Raw genomic sequence first — 20027 nt, 5'->3', positions numbered from 1 at the left:
GGCACAGCCAGAAGAGGACTGGCCACCCCTCATAGCCTGGTTCCTCTCTAGGTTTCTTCCTAGGTTTTGGCCTTTCTAGGGAGTTTTTCCTAGCCACCGTGCTTCTACACCTGCATTACTAGCTGTTTGGGGTTTTAGGCTGGGTGTCTGTACAGCACTTCGAGATATTAGCTGATGTACGAAGGGCTATATAAAATAAAATTGATTGATTGATTGATTGAAAGAAGCCTAGTTAAATTTATGAAGTGGAACAGTAGCTGGCTGACAATGAGCCTGTTAACCGCTGTTTAGCCGATAGCCGGCACTTATGGGAAAACACTGCTCAAATGTATTGAATTAAAACCCATAACACAAAGCCATATGGCTGTTGATAATCTTAGAAAACTAGAAAAAAAGGAAGCAGGTGCCTATTCACCAGGACTAACCTCTGTTTGATCAATTGTTCAGTGGGCATTTGGAAGCTATAGGGAAATACCACTGCAAAGGAATTATGCAGGGCAACTTTAAAAATGTATGCTAAACACAAAAAAAACATTGATTTCAAAGTTTAAAAGGCCAATTGCCCCTTAAAACCAACTCCTCTGGTTTTAAACGGCGTATGTGGCATCAATGAGTCAGAAACGTTATAGTGTCAAAATTGACTACAAAGTGTAAATAGGATAATTTGTCATAGTCAGTCTCGTCCCAAACAGAGTTTTGTACGTGAGTTTGTCACTACTTACTGGAGGGGTGGGTGTGGATTATTTACATACTCATTTTTTCCAACGATGCCCAATTTCCCAGAGACAACATGTTGTGGTCCGCCCCCAGCTGCCATGTGGACATTTGTCGTCAAGTCTGCATATGGGTGCAACGCACGCACATTTCACTCAGCAAATACGAGTGAAAAAGGGCTTCCATAAAGTTTGTGCAAACTTCCTATCCATTTCAACAATATTGCCAGAAATGGATTGTCAACCGTCAAACCACTGGTGTTGGTGAGTACGTTAGCTAAGTAGATAGCTGGTACTAGCTAGCTAGTAGCTACTTTTAGTTATTTGATAATATTAGCGAGCCAGGCTAGCTATGAGAAGATCAATAACAACGGCGTCCAGTGGGGTCTTCTTGGAACAAACTGTCTGGAGGGAGAAAAATGGCAGAAGTGGATGTTATGTTTGAATCAGATGGTGTGTCGAGTGGAGATGAGTGAAGAATTGGATTACCTTGGCGAATGCAAAAGGAAACAAGAAGAAATCCAAGCCTAGTTCTGATAATTTTTTTGTTCTGAGTAAGGGTTTTGTGTATCTATTGGAACAGAAGGAGCGTACTCTGCGCTTCAAGACGATATAGGATAGGAATGTGTAGTGTTCTCTCTGGGGTGGTCATAGAAGTAAAAGCAAAGGATATACACTAAATGACAAAGTATTTCGACAAGTATTCCTGCTCGTCAAATATCTCATTCCAAAATAATGGGCATTAATATGGAGTTGGTCCCCCCTTTGCTGCTATAACAGCCTCCACTCTTCTGGAAAGGCTTTTCACTAGATGTTGGAACATTGCTGCGTGGACTTGCCTCCATTCAGCCACAAGAGCATTAGTGAGGTCAGGCACTGATGTTGGGCGATTAGGCCTGGCTCGCTGTCGACGTTCCAATTTACACCAAAGGTGTTCGATGGGGTTGAGGTTAGGGCTCTGAGCAGGCCAGTCAAGTTCTTCCACCCCAATCAAGACAAACCATTTCTGTATAGACCTCGCTTTGTGCACGGGGGCAATGTCGTGTTGAAACCAGAAAGGGCCTTCCCCAAACAGTTGCCACAAAGTTGGAAGTACAGAATCGTATAGAACGTCATTGTATGCTGTAGTGTTAAGATTGCCCTTCACTGGAATTAAGGAGCCTAAACCATGAAGAACAGCCCCAGACCATTATTCCTCCTCCACCAAACTTTACAGTTGGCACTATGCATTCGGGCAGGTAGCATTTTTCTGGCATCCAAACCCAGATTCATCCGTCAGACTGCCCGATGGTGAAGCGTGATTAATCACTCCAGAGAACAGGCCTAGAGTCCAATGGCGCCGAGTTTTACACCACTCCAGCCGATGCTTGGCATTGCACATGATGATCTTAGGCTTGTATGCGGCAGCGCGGTCAAGGAAACCCATTTCATGAAGCTCCCAACAAACCGTTATTGTGCTGACGTTGCTTCCAGAGGCAGTTTGGAACTTTAGTGTATTGAGTGTTGCAACAGAGGACAGACACACACATATATATTTTTTTAACATTTGGTTTCCATGTGTTTGATGCCATTTCATTTGCTCTGTTCTGGACATTATTATGAGCTATCCTCCCCTCAGCAGCCTCCACTGATGTAGACGGGAGGGGTATCGATTGCCAGCTGAGCCTAAATGCTGCAATTGTGAAGTGTCCTGTTAGGCTGAAGGAGACGGAGGTGGTAAGAATAAGGGCTGTCCAGCATGTCTCTTATGCGGAGGCGGTGAGAAGAAAGGAGTGAAGTTGAATAAATAATGGTAGGAGGAGTAGAGACACCAGATAATATTCCTTGCCAACAGAGGGATCCTGACATGTTGCATGTGAAGAAAGTGGACTTTGTATTAGAGCCCGACCGATAATCGGCATGGCCGATTTAATTAGGGCTGATTTAAAGTTTTCATAACAATCGGTAATCGGCATTTTTGGACGCCGATTACATTGCATTCCACGAGGAAACTGCGTGGCAGGCTGACCACCTGTTACGTGAGTGCAAGTTGCTAGCTAGCATTAAACTTAACTTTTAAAAACAATCAATCTTCACATAATCACTAGTTAACTACACATGGTTGATGATATTACTAGGTTAATTAGCTTGTCCTGCATTGCATATATAAATGCGGTGCCTGTTAATTTATCATCGAATCACAGCCTACTTCGCCAAACGGATGATTTCACAAAAGCGCATTCGCGAAAGAAGCACAATCGTTGCACGAATGTACCTAACCATAAACATCAATGCCTTTCTTCAAAATCAATACACAGAAGTATATATTTTTAAACCTGCATATTTAGTTAAAAGAAATTCACGTTAGCAGGCAATATTAACTAGGGAAATTGTGTCGCTTCTCTTGCGTTCATTGCACGCAGAGTCAGGGTATATGGAACAGTTTGGGCCGCCTGGCTCGTTGCAAACTAATTTGCCAGAATTTTACATAATTATGACATAACATTGAAGGTTGTGCAATGTAACAGCAATATTTAGACTTAGGGTTGCCGCCCGTTTGATAAAATACGGAACCGTTCTGTATTTCACTGAAAGAATAAACGTTTTGTTTTTGAAATTATAGTTTCCGGATTTGACCATATTAATGACCAACGGCTCGTATTTCTGTGTTTATTATATTATAATTAAGTCTATGATTTGATAGAGCAGTCTGACTGAGCGGTGGTAGGCGGCAGCAGGCTTGCTTCACAGCGCTGTTTATGACTTCAAGCCTATCAACTCCCGAGATTAGTAATGCCAGCCTAAAGTGCCTATTAGAACATCCAATAGTCAAAGGTATATGAAATACAAATGGTATAGAGAGAAATAGTCAACGCGTCATAATTCCTATAATAACTACAACCTAAAACTTCTTAACTTGGAATATTGAAGAACTGGGAATATTGAACCCTCAGCTTTCATATGTTCTCATGTTCTGAGCAAGGAACTTAAACATTAGCTTTTTTACATGGCACATATTGCACTTTTACTTTCTTCTCCAACACTTTGTTTTTGCATTATTTAAACCAAATTGAGCATGTTTCATTATTTATTTGAGACTAAATAGATTTTATTTATGTATTATATTAAGTTAAAATAAGTGTTCATTATTAATTCAATATTGTTGTAATTGTCATTACAAAAAATAAATAAATAAAAATATTTTTTTTAAGTAAAAATAATAATAATAATAATAATAATTCGGCCAATTAATCTGTATCGGCTTTTTTTGTTCCTCCAATAATCGGTATCAGTGTTGAAAAATCATAAATCGGTCGACCTCTACTTTGTAGCGTTTATTGCATTGGTTATCAACCGCACAGAGCAAACAGAGGAAATCAGAGAAAATAGGCATTGTGCGGTTAAATGCGGTGGTTTGCGCTTTCAGTTTTACGTGAATGCTGACATCTATCTACGGTTTCTGGTTAGGGTAGGTTTTAATAGTCACAGTGGGTACAATATCTCCTATACACCTCCTGATAAACTCAGTCACCGTATCAGTATATTTATCAATGTTAGGCTACCCAGAACATTTCCCAGTCCACGTGATCAAAGCAATCTTGAATCATGGATTCCGAATGGTCAGACCGGCGTTGAATAGTCCTTAGCACAGGTACTTCCTGTTTGAGTTTCTACCTATAGGAAGGGAGGAGCAAAATGGAGTCGTGGTCAGTTTTGTCAAAAGGAGGGCAAGGGGGAAGGGGGCCTTGTAGGCATCCCGGAAGTTGGAGTAGCAGTGGTCGAGTGTTTTAGCAGCGCGAGTACTACAGTCAATGTGTTGATAGAACTTTTTTTCTAATTTGAACTGTGACTGAAGGAGTGGGATGTTTTATTTTTATATGATGTCGGGTTCTCTTCCCGCAATATCGCGTACAGCGAGTGGCGGCAATACACCAATAAGTGTAGTCTGCCATAAAAACCTTAAAGAAGAAGATGAAGGCTAGCTATGACACCACAGATGAAAGGGGAATGACATTGTAGCTATCTGAATACATCAAGCTAACATGTAATGTGGTGTATGTAGCATGTCAGAGGAAGATGTGCATAGCTCAAGTTAACTAGCTACCTTGTTAACAGCCAACTGTAGCAGCAAATAGCAAAACGTATCAGCAAGCATTCAGCAACGTGCACAGCTGGTTGCATAGTAACAGTGTCAGCGTGACCGGCTTGAATCTATTCTGTAGTTAGTCCCTTCAATAGCATATACATTACTTCCAAACTACAGAAAGTAATTTTTTTGCTGTTGATTGACTTATGATATTTTATATCATTCACAGGCTATGTAAAACAAAACTGGTGGATTTGTTCAGCAGGGTTGTGGGAATCCCCTTACCACATCATAGCTGTTACAGAAGGATGAGGCAGTGGCAAGTCACCAGTCCCGCTTCAGGGTAATGGAGGACACTTGAATCAGGTTGATCACATTTGACCTGGTCAATGGTCAAAATACCATCTGTCCTGGAATTCACCAAACCACCATTTATAATGTAATCAGTACTGTGTGTATTTTGTATGTTGTAAGGAGGTGCCCCCTTCCACTGCGTCAATGGATTACTGCTGGGCCCAGGGAGTAATGCCAACCAGTCAGTGCCATGCTGGCACGTGCCCCTTGTGAATTAGCTGTGAATCAGGATCTCTGATTGGCTACGTTCAACAGTGTATTCACTGTTGGCTTCCATGACTGTATGGTGACAGTCTTTCTCTCTCTCTCCCTCTGTGATATAGGAGCTGAAGTCGGGGCTCCTTCATATGCAGTATCTGAGACGAGAGGGACCTGGAGCTGATCTATGCTGCCGTGCCCATCAGGAGTTGGCAAACACCTCAGAAGGGACACAAGTTGATGATTACTAATAAGACAGCACATCACAAGTAATATCACCCTTTCAATAAGTGTCACTCATCAACACTTCCTCGTTTTTCTACAGATGGGCAGAAGAGATTAGGGCTGGGCGATATGGCCAAAATATATCACAATATTTCACTTTTTTTTTTTTTAAGTATGACAATATTTAACATTTTTGAATACAAGTTCTGAAAAGCTTTATGAGTAGTTCATGACCCTAGGGTGGCAATGGGGCTTTGTCCATTATGATTGTTTTATACCGTTCAATCCAACATCAAACAAAAATCATTTTCAGCATTTTCCACACTGTGCCATGTAGGGCTGCATGTAAATTGGTGAACTCTTGGAATCATGGAAATATGATTATTCCAATTCCATACAATGAACAAAAATACAGACGCAACAACTTCAAAGATTTTACTGAGTTACAGTTCATATAAGGATATCAGTCAATTTAAATAAATTAGTTAGGCACTAATCTATGGATTTCACATGACTGGGAATACAGACGTGCATCTGTTGGTCACAGATACCTTCTAAAAGAAATGGTAGGGAAGTGGATCAGAAAACCAGTCATTATGTGGTGTGACCACCATTTGCCTCACGCAGCATGACATCTCCTTCGCATAAAGTTGATCAGGCTGTTGATTGTGGCCTGTGGAATGTTGTCCCACTCTTCAATGGCTGTGCAAAGTTGCTGGTTGTTGCCGGGAACTGGAACGCGCCATCTTACACGTTGACTCAGAGCATCCCAAACATGCTCAGTGGATGATATGTCTGGTGAGTATGCAGGACATCTAAGAACTGGGACATTTTCAGCATCCAGGAATTGTGTACAAATCATGGGGCCATGCATTATCATGCTGAAACATGAGGTGATGGCTGTGGATGAATGGCACGACAATGGGCCTCAGGAGCTCGTCAAGGTATCTCTGTGCATTCAAATTTGCGTTTTACCGACGGCATTAGGTTTGTTGTCCGTAGCCTATACCTGCCCATACCATAACCTCACTTCCACCATCGTGCACTCTGTTCACAACATTGACATCAGCAAACCACTCGCCAACACAACACCATACACGCCGTCTACCATCTGCCCGGTATAGTTGAAACCGGGATTCATCCATGAAGAGCACACTTCTCCAGCGTGCCAGTTGTCATTGAAGGTGAGCATTTTCCCACTGAAGTCAGTTACAAGCCGAACTGCAGTCAGGTCAAGACCCTGGCGAGAACGACGAGCACGCAGACGAGCTTCCCTAAGACTGAATCGGACAGTTTGTGCAGAAATTCTTCGGTTGTTTAAACCCACCGTTTCATCAGCTGTCCGATGGCTGGTCTCAGATGATCCCGCAGGTAAAGAAGCCGGATGTGGAGGTCCTGGGCTGGCATGGTTACACATGGTCTGTGGTTGTGAGACCGGTTAGACATACTGCCAAATTCTCTATAACGCTGTTAGAGGTGGCTTATGGTAGAGAAATTAACATAAAATTAACTGGAAACAGCTCTGGTGGACATTCCTGCTGTCAGCATGCCAATTGCACGCTCCCACAAAACATGAGCCATCTGTGGTATTGTGTTGTGTGACAAAACGGTACATTTTAAAGTGGCCTTTTATTGTCCCCAGCACAAGGTGCACCTGTGTAATGATCATGCTGTTCAATCAGCTTCTTGATATTCCACACCTGTCAGGTAGATGGATTATCTTGGCAAAGGAGAAATGCTCACTAATAGGGATGTAAACAAATTTGTGCACAAGATTTTATTTCAGCTCATGAAACATTTTACAACACTTTACATATTATGTTTATATTTTTGTTCAGTGTATATTATTCTATATTATTATGAGGTATTGTGTGTAGATGGTTGAGAGAGAAAAATCTAAGTTAATACATTTTTAATTCAGGCCTTAACTGCATTTTGTTCAGGAATAAGTCAAGATGAATGAATACATTCTGAAGGCACCAAGTCATAATTATGAGATCCATTTAGGCAATCTGTATCAAGTGTCCAATGTGCACTTTCTAGCGTAACCATATATCCTTTAGTCAATCAAAATAGCCTCCAACACTCTACTCAGCAAATTGATGTAGTCTATCACAGTGCCACCCGTTTTGTCACCAAAGCCCCATATACTACCCACCACTGCAACCTGTATGCTCTCATTGGCTGGCCCTCACTTCATATTCGTCTCCAAATTCACTGGCTCCAGGTCATCTATAAGTCTTTGCTAGGTAAAGCCCTGCCTTATCTCAGCTCACTGGTCACCATAGCAGCACCCACCCGTAGCACYCGCTCCAGCAGGTATATTTCACTGGTCATCCCCAAAGCAAACTCCTCCTGTGGCCGCCTTTCCTTCTTGAACGAATTGCAAAAATCACTGAAGCTGGAGTCTTATATCTCCCTCACTAACTTTAAGCATCAGCTGTCAGAGCAGTTTACTGATCATTGCACCTGTACACAGCCCATCTGTAAATAGCCCACCCAACTACCTCATCCCCATAGTTATTTATTTTTGCTCCTTTGCACCCCAGTATCTCTCCTTGCACATTCATCTTCTGCAAATCTATCACTCCAGTGTTTAATTGCTAAATTGTAATTATTTCACCACTATGGCCTATTTATTGCTTTTACCACCCTAATCTTACTACATTTGCACACACTGTATATAGATTTTTCTATTGTGTTATTGACTGTACGTAATCACACATTGTTTGTGTGCATGTGAGAGAGAGGGAGCGAGAGAGTTTGTGGTGACATTGTTTTGTTGATGCGAGTTGGTGCCTGTTTGATGACATCTGGTTGACATCAGATTTAATTATTCAATTAAATCCATTAAAGGGGCAATCTGGGATTGGTACATACATTTTTGGACTTAATTTAATATATAACTATTGATTCTTGAAGAATGCAACTTTAAAAAATGGCTCATGAGCAATGGTCTTACCCCATCAGAAACTAAAATACAGTATATGTTTGTTTTAGTACATTGTTTGTAATGACTGACTATCTCATAACTCGTAGTCCGAATTGTTTTGGGGATGTCGAAAACAAGCTTCCATATTCATATTTCTGTTTGACTTGAAATAAAACCCATTACCTCTGCCATATTTTTTTAAATTATATTAAATAGTTTAACAATCTCTAATAAATACTTTTTAAATTTGCRTGCCAAATCGATATGCTCCTATGAACTTCATATGTTGGGTCCTTTTACATGTAAATGACCTAAAGCACAGGCCATGGGCTGATGGTGAGGCTGTCAACGCAAAGGCAAGCCAACTTCAGGTAAATCATGACGCCAAACGGCGTATTGTTGCTGTCAACCTTCTACCCCCACTTATATATCCTGAAACAAACCAGGCTTCCTAGAAATCATAACACACCCATGAATACAATTCTTGTCAGGGAAGATTAGTACAGACTAAATGGCACTAAAATGCGCGATACGTACCCCATTTTGCTTGGTTGTTAAATCGAAGGGAAGGGATTCAGTCCGTGGGCGCAGGGCTCCAAAGGCGGAGTGAACAATCTAGGTAATGTGTTTTTCCTCTCCAATAAGCAGCTCTTCACAGCGCTGTTGACGTCTGTGGCTTGACAGGAGATTCTAGATAGTCAGTGCGGTTCCCTTCACGCCGACATGTCTTGCTAGTCTGTTCTACGCTATAGGGTGTTGGTTCAAAGTTCCCCAAACAAACGTGTCGGTGGATTCATGATGACCGAAACCATCGGTGTTGACGTTGGCGAAATTAAACGCACTCTTCAATCATGCTCAATGGGAAGCTAAAGCACGGAGGATATAGCAGCTAAGCTAACGTTGGCTACCGAGGCGCACATACATGACTAACGTTTCTAAATTACAAAGTAGCGCGAGCTCCTTTTACACTTAAAAAGGCAGGAAAAATAGGGACCGCTTGCATTGATATTGGCAGCACACCATCTTCTCGTCTGCGAAAAAAAATGCTTGAAATATCCACTTGGTTCTAGACGGATTTGGGTATTACTATTACAGCTCTGCACGGCGGTCCTCTCCGTTGACTTGCATTTCGCTACTCTCCAAAGATGATACCGCTCTCAAAATGTGACCAGCTGCGTGCACCGCAGTTATCCTCAGGCGAGAAAAATGCTTAACATTCATTCTTGCTTCTCACTTTGAAAGGCCCGACTGTTCAACGTTCCAAAATGTAATGTTACTCGTTGCTCAATCCCTGGCGTCGTAAGTGCCATCAAAATTCCTCTAACAGCTATCCTACTACAGTTTATCAAAATGCATAAATCTGCGGCAATAATAAACTCATTTTAGCTACAGGGGAAAATATCAATTTTTATGTCGAATAGGTTTCATCTCCCATCTGTTTTCGCGGAAAGACTTGGTACATTCTCATGGCTCCATAGTCTCCTCTAGTCAGACCAAACCAGCTACCGGCATCTTCAACGCCTGGTCAAATAAGGCCGAATATGAAATGCTATGCTGAATTAAGTTCAAATAAGAAAAATAGCCAATTCGTTGATTTTATTCATCAGACAGGGATTTTAAATGTCAAATCACGGCCAGTCTTTGCTCCATCGAACGCCTCCCTTTTTCTCCAGCCGTCTGTGTAGCGTCTGATCTCTCCAATCATCCCATTCATCACCTCTCTCAACCCATCCTCCCGTTCTGTTCACTGAAAGCATGAAATTGGCCCTACGTGATCACGCCGCCCCTCCGCACAACGTCACCGTATCCTTAGAAATCTGACGCAATAAAATAGTTCCGTCATTTCCGCTTAGCAACTGAGGAAAAGTTCGTATTATACCTCAGTGGTAGCAACCTGCAGTTTATTATGGGTCCTATAATAAACCTGCAATAAACATGTAATGCAATATTACGTTAACGTTTTTCATTGCGGTATGTTTTGTGACCATGGATTGGATGAGAAATCGGACCTACATTATATGTATATGACCTTTCCAAAGCATCCACTAATTCAGCACACTGCACAGATCTCTTAGATTATCTATTAGAATTCTACATGAATGATTCACCCAGAGGTCGATTTTATAGATAGCCACCATATTACTACGCTACAACTTTTTTGTTTTTGTAATAGGACATATTTAGTTACCCTATATACATTATAAGCATACACAGAATGATAATCGATGCAATGTATACATCATTGACTTGTTCCAGTTAGATTATTGTGCAATTGATGGTGGACACCTTGTGGACATTGGATGTCAGTGGCAAATGTGGCCACTACAGTGTGACTATTTACTGTTATTGAACTCAGGTTCCCACCCTTCAGCTTGTTTTCTTTTCAACCAGACAACAGTGGCATATTGGCCTTCAGTTTTGACTTATGTTAAGGGCATGTTGTATGCTTGCCATTCTCTCTTTGGCATCAAGAGGATCCTTCTTGCATGCAATATGGCATGTCTGTTATCAGATGTGTTATCAGTGTTATCAGATTACTAAATCTAATTATCAAACACTGTTACCGAACCTGGCTGTTATCAAATTGTTCTGGGCTGTTCATTGCTTCAAATAAATCACAGATTTTGGGGGTGCCCTTGTGCTAATGGAATTTCACTGAAACATAACATTCTCCTGCCCTGTCCCTTAAATCCTCACCTCACATCTGAATTACCACCTGAGAAGAGAGTGAGCAGGGAACATGGCTATATACAGGTAATTGACAATATATTGGAAACACTTCTGTAAATGAGGAATACAAAGTATATTGAAAGCAGGTGCTTCCACACAGGTGTGGTTCCTGAGTTAATTAAGCAATTAACATCCCATAATGCTTAGGGTGATATATAAAAGTGCTAGGCCGGCCATTATTTTGGCTGCCATGGCAATGCCCCCATAGGATTACAATTTCCCCATCCACAGGACACGAGTGGTCACTGAATGGTTTGATGAGCATGAAAACGATGTAAAGCATATGCCACGGCCGTCTCAGTCACCAGATCTCAATCCAACTGAACACTTATGGGAGATTCTGGTGTGGCGCCACCATCAACAAAACACCAAATTATAGAATTCTCGTGGAAGAATGGTGTCACATCCCTCCGATAGAGTTCCCGACACTTGTAGAATATATGACAAGGTGCATTGAAGCTGTTCTGGCGGCTCGCGGTGACCCAATTCCCTATTAAAACACTTTATGTTGGTGTTTCTTTTACTTTGGCAGTTACCTGTTTATATGTACACCAATGTTCAAACGTTTGGGGTCACTTAGAAATGTCCTTGTTTTTGAAAGAAAAGCTAATTTTTTGTCCATTAAAATAACATAAAATTGATCAGAAATACAGTGTATTGATGGTGCAGCTAGAACCGTTTGAGGATCTGAGGACCCATGCCAAATCTTTTCAGTCTCCTGAGGGGGAATAGGTTTTGTCGTGCCCGCGTCACGACTGTCATGGCACACCAAGAAACTTGAAGCTCTCAACCTGCTCCACTACAGCCCCGTCGATGAGAATGGGGGCATGCTCGTTCCTCTTTTTCCTGTAGTCCACAATCATCTCCTTTGTCTTGATCCCGTTGAGGGAGAGGTTGTTGTCCTGGCACCACATGGCCATGTCTCTGATCTCCTCCCTATAGGCTGTCTCGTTGTTGTCGGTGATCAGGCCTACCACTGTTGTGTCATCGGCAAATTTAATGGTGTTGGAGTCATGCCTGGCCGTGCAGTCATGAGTGAACAGGGAGTACAGGAGGGGGCTGAGCATGCACCCCTGAGGGGCCCCGGTGTTGAGGATCAGCGTGGCGGATGTGTTGTTACCTACCCTTACCACCTGGGGGCGGCCCGTCTGGAAGTCCAGGATCCAGATACGGAGGGAGGTGTTTTGTCCCAGGTTCCTTAGCTTATTGATGAGTTTTGAGGGCACTATGGTGTTGAACGCTGAGCTGTAGTCAATGAATAGCATTCTCACCTAGGTGTTCCTTTTGTCCAGGTGGGAAAGGGCAGTGTGGAGTGCAATGGAGACTGCATCATCTGTGGATCTATTGGGGTGGTATTCAAATTGGAGTGGGTCTAGGGTTTCTGGGATGATGGTGTTGATGTGAGCCATGACCAGCCTTTCAAAGCACTTCATGGCTACAGACGTGAGTGCTAGGGGTCGGTAGTCGATACTACACTTATATATAGTACGATACGCACTTCCGGTTTGGTTTGGAGCAAGTAGTTGCATTCCGCTTTGCTCCACAGGTAGTATTACAGGTAGTATTACATTTCATTTCATTACAGTACAACAGTTTGATTTGTTTGATCTTAGCTGGCTACATAGCCGTCTTTGTATCCAAGATAATTGTGTAGTCTAGAGTAATTATAATTAATTAAGTAATTAATTAATTAATTAATTAAGTAATTAGAGTAATTGTCGAGGTTACCTAGCCAGTTAGAGGTTACCTAGCCAGCTACACTTTCAAACAAAGTCAACAACGCAGCCACTGCTAGCTAGCCTATTTCACCAGCCAGCAGTACTATATCATTTTAGTCAATAAGATTTTTTGCAACGTAAGCTTAACTTTCTGAACATTCGAGACGTGTAGTCCACTTGTCATTTCAATCTCCTTTGCATTAGCGTAGCCTCTTCTGTAGCCTGTCAACTATGTGTCTGTCTATCCCTGTTCTCTCCTCTCTGCACAGACCATACAAACGCTTCACACCGCGTGGCCGCTGCTACTCTAACCTGGTGGTCCCAGCGCGCACGACCCACGTGGAGTTCCAGGTCTCKGGCAGCCTCTGGAACTGCCGATCTGCGGCCAACAAAGCAGAGTTCATCTCAGCCTATGCTTCCCTCCAGTCCCTCGACTTCTTGGCACTGACGGAAACATGGATTACCACWGATAACACTGCTACTCCTACTGCTCTCTCCTCGTCTGCCCACGTGTTCTCGCACACCCCGAGAGCTTCTGGTCAGCGGGGTGGTGGCACTGGGATCCTCATCTCTCCCAAGTGGACATTCTCTCTTTCTCCCCTGACCCATCTGTCTATCGCCTCCTTTGAATTCCATGCTGTCACAGTTACCAGCCCTTTCAAGCTTAACATCCTTATCATTTATCGCCCTCAAGGTTCCCTTGGAGAGTTCATCAATGAGCTTGACGCCCTGATAAGTTCCTTTCCTGAGGATGGCTCACCTCTCACAGTTCTGGGTGACTTTAACCTCCCCACGTCTACCTTTGACTCATTCCTCTCTGCCTCCTTCTTTCCACTCCTCTTCTTTGACCTCACCCTCTCACCCCCCCTACCTTCACAAGGCAGGCAATACGCTTGACCTCATCTTTACTAGATGCTGTTCTTCCACTAATCTCATTGCAACTCCTCCCAAGTCTCCGACCACTACCTTGTATCCTTTTCCCTCTCGCTCTCATCCAACACTTCCCACACTGCCCTACTCGGATGGTATCGCGCCGTCCCAACCTTCGCTCTCTCCTCCCCGCTACTCTCTCCTCTTCCATCCTATCATCTCTTCCCTCTGCTCAAACTTCTCAACCTATCTCCTGATTCTGCCTCCTAACCCTCCTCTCCTCCTTTCTGCATCCTTTGACTCTCTATGTCCCTCTCCTCCAGGCCGGCTCGGTCCTCCCTCCTGCTCCGTGGCTCGACGACTCATTGCGAGCTCACAGAACAGGGCTCCGGCCAGCCGAGCGGAAATGGAGGAAAACTCGCCTCCCTGCGGACCTGGCATCCTTTCACTCCCTCCTCTCTACATTCTCCTCTTCTGTCTCTGCTGCTAAAGCCAATTTCTACCACTCTAAATTCCAAGCATCTGCCTCTAACCCTAGGAAGCTCTTTGCCACCTTCTCCTCCCTCCTGAATCCTCCTCCCCTCCTCCCCCTCCTCCTCTCTGCTGATGACTTCGTCAACCATTTTGAAAAGAAGGTGACGACATCCGATCCTCGTTTGCTAAGTCAAACGACACCGCTGGTTCTGCTCACACTGCCCTACCCTGTGCTTTGTCCTCTTCTCCCCTCTCTCTCCAGATGAAATCTCGCGTCTTGTGACGGCCGGCCGCCCAACAACCTGCCCGTTGACCCTATCCCTCCTCTCTTCTCCAGACCATTTCCGGAGACCTTCTCCCTTACCTCACTCATCAACTCATCTTGACCGCTGGCTACGTCCCTTCCGTCTTCAAGAGAGCGAGAGTTGCACCCCTTCTGAAAAAACCTACACTCGATCCCTCCGATGTCAACAACTACAGACCAGTATCTTTCTTTCTTTTCTCTCCAAAACTCTTGAACGTGCCGTCCTTGGCAGCTCTCCTGCTATCTCTCTCAGAATGACCTTCTTGATCCAAATCAGTCAGGTTTCAAGACTAGTCATTCAACTGAGACTGCTCTTCTCTGTGTCACGGAGGCGCTCCGCACTGCTAAAGCTAACTCTCTCTCCTCTGCTCTCATCCTTCTAGACCTATCGGCTGCCTTTGATACTGTGAACCATCAGATCTCCTCTCCACCTCTCCGAGCTGGGCATCTCCGGCGGGCCCACGCTTGGATTGCGTCCTACCTGACAGGTCGCTCCTACCAGGTGGCGTGGCGAGAATCTGTCTCCGCACCACGTGCTCTCACCACTGGTGTCCCCCAGGGCTCTGTTCTAGGCCCTCTCATATTCTCGCTATACACCAAGTCACTTGGCTCTGTCATATCCTCACATGGTCTCTCCTATCATTGCTATGCAGACGACACACAATTAATCTTCTCCTTTCCCCCTCTGATAACCAGGTGGTGAATCGCATCTCTGCATGTCTGGCAGACATATCAGTGTGGATGACGGATCACCACCTCAAGCTGAACCTCGGCAAGACGGAGCTGCTCTTCCTCCCGGGGAAGGACTCGCCGTTCCATGATCTCGCCATCCGGTTGACAACTCCATTGTGTCCTCCTCCCAGAGTGCTAAGAACCTTGGTGATCCTGGACAACACCCTGTCGTTCTCAACTAACATCAAGGCGGTGACCCGTTCCTGTAGGTTCATGCTCTAACACATTCGCAGAGTACGACCCTGCCTCACGCAGGAAGCGGCGCAGGTCCTAATCCAGGCACTTGTCATCTCCCGTCTGGATTACTGCAACTCGCTGTTGGCTGGGCTCCCTGCCTGTGCCATTAAACCCCTACAACTCATCCAGAACGCCGCAGCCCGTCTGGTGTTCAACTTTCCAAGTTCTCTCACGTCACCCCGCTCCTCCGCTCTCTCCACTGGCTTCCAGTTGAAGCTCGCATCCGCTACAAGACCATGGTGCTTGCCTACGGAGCTGTGAGGGGAACGGCACCTCCGTACCTTCAGGCTCTGATCAGGCCCTACACCCAAAACAGGGCACTGCGTTCATCCACTCTTGCCTGCTCGCCTCCCTACCTCTGAGGAAGTACAGTTCCCGCTCAGCCCAGTCAAAACTGTTCGCTGCTCTGGCACCCAATGGTGGAACAAACTCCTCACGACGCCAGGTCAGCGGAGTCAATCACCACCTTCCGGAGACACCTGAAACCCCACCTCTTTAAGGAATACCTAGGATAGGATAAAGTAATCATTCTAACCCCCCCCCCCTTAAAAGAGTTAGATGCACTATTGTAAAGTGGTTGTTCCACTGGATATCATAAGGTGAATGCACCAATTTGTAAGTCGCTCTGGATAAGAGCGTCTGCTAAATGACTTAAATGTAAATGTAAATGTAGTCATTGAGGCAGGTTACCTTAGTGTTCTTGGGCACAGGGACTATGGTGGTCTGCTTAAAACATGTTGGTATTACAGACTCGGACAGGGAGAGGTTGAAAATGTCAGTGAAGACACTTGCTAGTTGGTCAGCGCATGCTCACAGTACACGTCCTGGTAATCCGCCTGGCCCTGAGGCCTTGTGAATGTTGACCTGTCTAAAGGTATTACTCGCAGCGGATGCGGAGAGCGTGATCACACAGTCTTCCGTTACAGCTGGTGCTCTCATGCATGTTTCAGTGTTATTTGCCTCGAAGCGAGCATAGAAGTAGTTTAGCTCGTCCGGTATGCTCATGTCACTCGGCTGTGCTTCTCTTTGTAGCTCTCGGCTATGCTTCCCTTTGTAGTCTGTAATGGTTTGCAGGCCCTGCCACATCCGACAAGCGTCAGACCCGGTGTAGTACGACTCGATCTCAGTCCTGTATTGACGCTTTGCCTGTTTGATGGTTCGTTGGAGGACATAGCGGGATTTCTTGAAGCTTCCGGGTTAGAGTCCCGCTCCTTGAAAGCGGCAGCTCTAGCCTTTAGCTCAGTGAGGATGCTGCCTGTAATCCATGGGTTCTGGTTGGGGTATGTACATACGGTCACTGTGGGGACGATGTCATCGATGCACTTATTGATGGAGCCAATGACAGATGTGTTGTACTCCTCAATGCCATTGGAGGAGTCCCGGAACATATTCCAGTCTGTGCTAGCAAAACAGTCCTGTAGCTTAGCATCTGCTTCATCTGACCACTTTTTTATTCATCTAGTCACTGGTGCTTCCTGCTTAAATATTTGCTTGTAAGCAGGAATCAGGAGGATACAATTATGGTCAGATTTGCCAAATGGAGGGCGAGGGAGAGCTTTGTATGCATCTGTGTGTGTGGAGTATAGGTGCTCCAGAGTTATTTTACCTCTGGTTGCCCATTTAACATGCTGATAGAAAATTTGGTAAAACTGATTTAAGTTTCCCTGCATTAAAGTCCCCGGCTACTTGGAGCGTCGCCTCTGGGTGAGTGTTTTCTTGTTTGCTTATGGCGGAATACAGCTCATTCAATGCTGTCTTAGTGCCAGCCTCCGACTGTGGTGGTATGTAAACATGACTAATGATTACACCCTAAATCAGCTAGATACAGGCAAGAGTGTGCAAGGCGGTATTGAATGTGTCACTGTCTGTCACCTCAAATATTTATCTCGAACCTGTGTGCACCTACGTTGTAAACTTTCATTCAGTCTAGGTTGTAGCAACCTCATGATGGGAATAGGGAAAATGTGAGTATCATGTAGTAGCCTAACCCTATTACTGTTACATTGAACTGGGAGAATGGAATATGAATGACAGTCATCCAATATGCTGTAACTGAAATAAGGCCATGCTCATAAAAAAAAATGTCTTCTCTCATCTTAAACAGCACCGACCACCACTGCTACACAGACCTGTATGAAGAGGCGGGAGGCAAAAAGGAAGGAGTGAAGGATGAAGACACAGAGAGTATGACCTCTGAATGGTCTTTCCACAGCAGACACTCAGACCGGAAGGCCAGGGGGTACCTGGAGAAGTTTGTCCTGAAGGATGAGACTCCCGTGGTGGAGCTGGAAGGGTAACCAGCTGTAGAGGAAGGCTTCAGAACTTGGGCCCAGGAATCATATGCGCTGGACAGCTTTTTCTCACACCCTGAGTCTGAGCATGACATGACAGATTTCTTCCTGACGAACGCCAGGTTCTCTCCATCCGATGATCGGTACATTCCATCACTGGATAAAGAAAAGAACAATGCAGAACGTGTGAAGGAGGATAAACATGTCAAGGCAGACGATAACGTTTTAGAGACAGTGCAGGAAGCGCCTCAGCCCCAAGTGGTGGAAGAAGGGAAAACCACAGAATTGGGAGCGAGACACAGGGCATCGTCACAGATATAAAATGACCCAGAGTCTTCCTCTGAGGTGACTGGTGGGGGGAGTGTCACTGAGTCCCCCACAGACCCAAACCTCTCACACAAGCATGATGCTCCCACAGAGGAACTACAAACCCTCCCGTTTCCTCTGAGTGACAGCGGAACCCAGCAGATAACCAATCAGGAAGCTCCAAAGCCAGTAGCCCTGCTTAGAAGGATGCCAGTTGCACCTCTCAAGACCTCTCTGAATCTAGCGCCAATGGCTCAAGCCCATACCCCAGTCGAGATCCTGGAGGAGGGAGTAGGGGATGGAGGGAAGGAAGAGAGGGAGGAGTGGAAAGCCAAGGCATCACCAGTTGACGGCTCATCCTCATTTTACCAATCCCAGATTGCACTGCTATCAAGTATAGCTACTGACCCACCAATTGAAGAAGGGAAAGAAAAGCCACTAAACAATGAACCAGTAAAAGTAGAGAACAAAAATACTTAATTGGCTGAGGGAAACACAGAACCACATCAGGCTGAGGAGAGTGACAGCCCCAAACCAGATACTGACCCAGTATTGACAGGAGAGGAGACTAAAACAGAACCTGAGAAAGGAGAGACTGAACCAGAGAAAGGATAGACAGAACCAGCTGAGTCAGCTAAGCCAGAGGTTGAACCAGAGAAAGGAGGGGGCAGCAGTGAGACTGCATCAGCTACAGTACAACAGGAGCTATCCCGACCTCTCCTCCTGCTACTGCCCTACTGCTACTGCCCTAATGCCTGAACCAGTCAAAGATAGCAGAAGATGCATCCTCCTTTAGCCTTGTTTAGTGTCGCACCCTGATCTGGTTCACCTGTCCTTGTGATTGTCTCCATCCCTCCAGGTGTCGCTTATTATCCCCAGTGTATATATCCCTGTGTTTCCTGTCTCTCTGTGCCAGTTCGTCTTGTTTGCCAAGTCAACCAGCGGTTTTCCTTGCTCCTATTTTTACCAGTCTCTGTTTGTTTCTAGTCCTCCTGGTTTCGACTCTTGCCTGTCCTGACTCTGAACCCGCCTGCCTGACCACTCTGCCTGTTCTGACTACCAGCCTGCCTATCCCCTTGTACTGTTTTGGACTCGGATCTGGTTTCTGACCCCTGCCTGGCCTGACCTCGAGACTGCCTATCGTCTGGTTCTGTTTTGACTCTGACCTGGTTTATGAATTCTCGTCTGTCCCCGACCCGCCTTTGCCTACTCCATTTGTTATAATAAATATCGGAGCTCTACCATCTGCCTCCTGTGTCTGCATTTGGGTCTCGCCTTGTGCCCTTATAGTTTAGGTGAAAAATACAATATCCTTTTAGTCTTCTTGGCATTATGCCACAGCAATTTGGAATGGAGAGGTCAAATTATGAATTGACGCAAAAATGACAGAATGTCACTTTTTTTTCTGGATATTTTTATGCATAAGTGTTTGTTTTAGCATTTTAAATCAATGGCACCTTTCTGGGCCCCTTTTTTGGCCAGATAAAGCCTACTCCTGGACATAAAAGCTGGACATCCAAAGCCTACTCCTGGACATCCATCTTTTAATGGAGATTCTCCATTGAGCAGTAATTGTTAGGTTATTACCATTTTATCATGTAATGTCTAAGTAAATACCTGATCATTTCTGTACTGTAAAATAAAGTGCTAGCTGTATTCCTCTCCTTTTGTGCCTAAGAGAGGAATACACCCGCTGGTCCAGATCATCCAATCCCCTCTGTGTTGATGGATGGTAGTTGGTTGAGATATGGCTTTGTGTGTGTGTTTGAGAAATAGGAGCAGTGATGTGCAGTGAGGTCAGTGGCTGGGTAACCACTAGCTAAAAAGTTCACCATACAACAGATATCGCCAACAACCAGAGTGACATAAACTATGAA

General features: G+C 44.7%; 1 protein-coding gene and 1 long non-coding RNA gene across 2 annotated transcripts in view; one reads left to right on the top strand and one right to left on the bottom strand.

Moving 5' to 3' along the window:
• LOC111963899 (homer protein homolog 1-like) overlaps positions 1-10293 on the bottom strand; it is a 68499-nt gene extending 58206 nt beyond the window's left edge. Inside the window, 1 exon segment of the mRNA XM_023987465.2 lies at positions 9026-10293. Coding sequence (XP_023843233.1) covers positions 9026-9030 — 5 coding nt within the window. The 5' untranslated portion in view covers positions 9031-10293.
• Positions 747-19806, top strand: LOC111963900 (uncharacterized). Its single transcript, XR_002877308.2, has 3 exons — positions 747-977; positions 5457-5600; positions 17658-19806. It is a non-coding gene; the product is annotated as an uncharacterized lncRNA (long non-coding RNA).
• Positions 19807-20027: the final 221 nt, after the last annotated feature.

The sequence above is a fragment of the Salvelinus sp. IW2-2015 genome, linkage group LG5 (genome assembly GCF_002910315.2).
Source record: "Salvelinus sp. IW2-2015 linkage group LG5, ASM291031v2, whole genome shotgun sequence".
Classification (NCBI taxonomy): Eukaryota; Metazoa; Chordata; class Actinopteri; order Salmoniformes; family Salmonidae; genus Salvelinus; species Salvelinus sp. IW2-2015.
The sequence above is the reverse complement of the archived record's forward strand: the minus strand, read 5'-3'. Positions and strand labels throughout refer to the sequence as shown.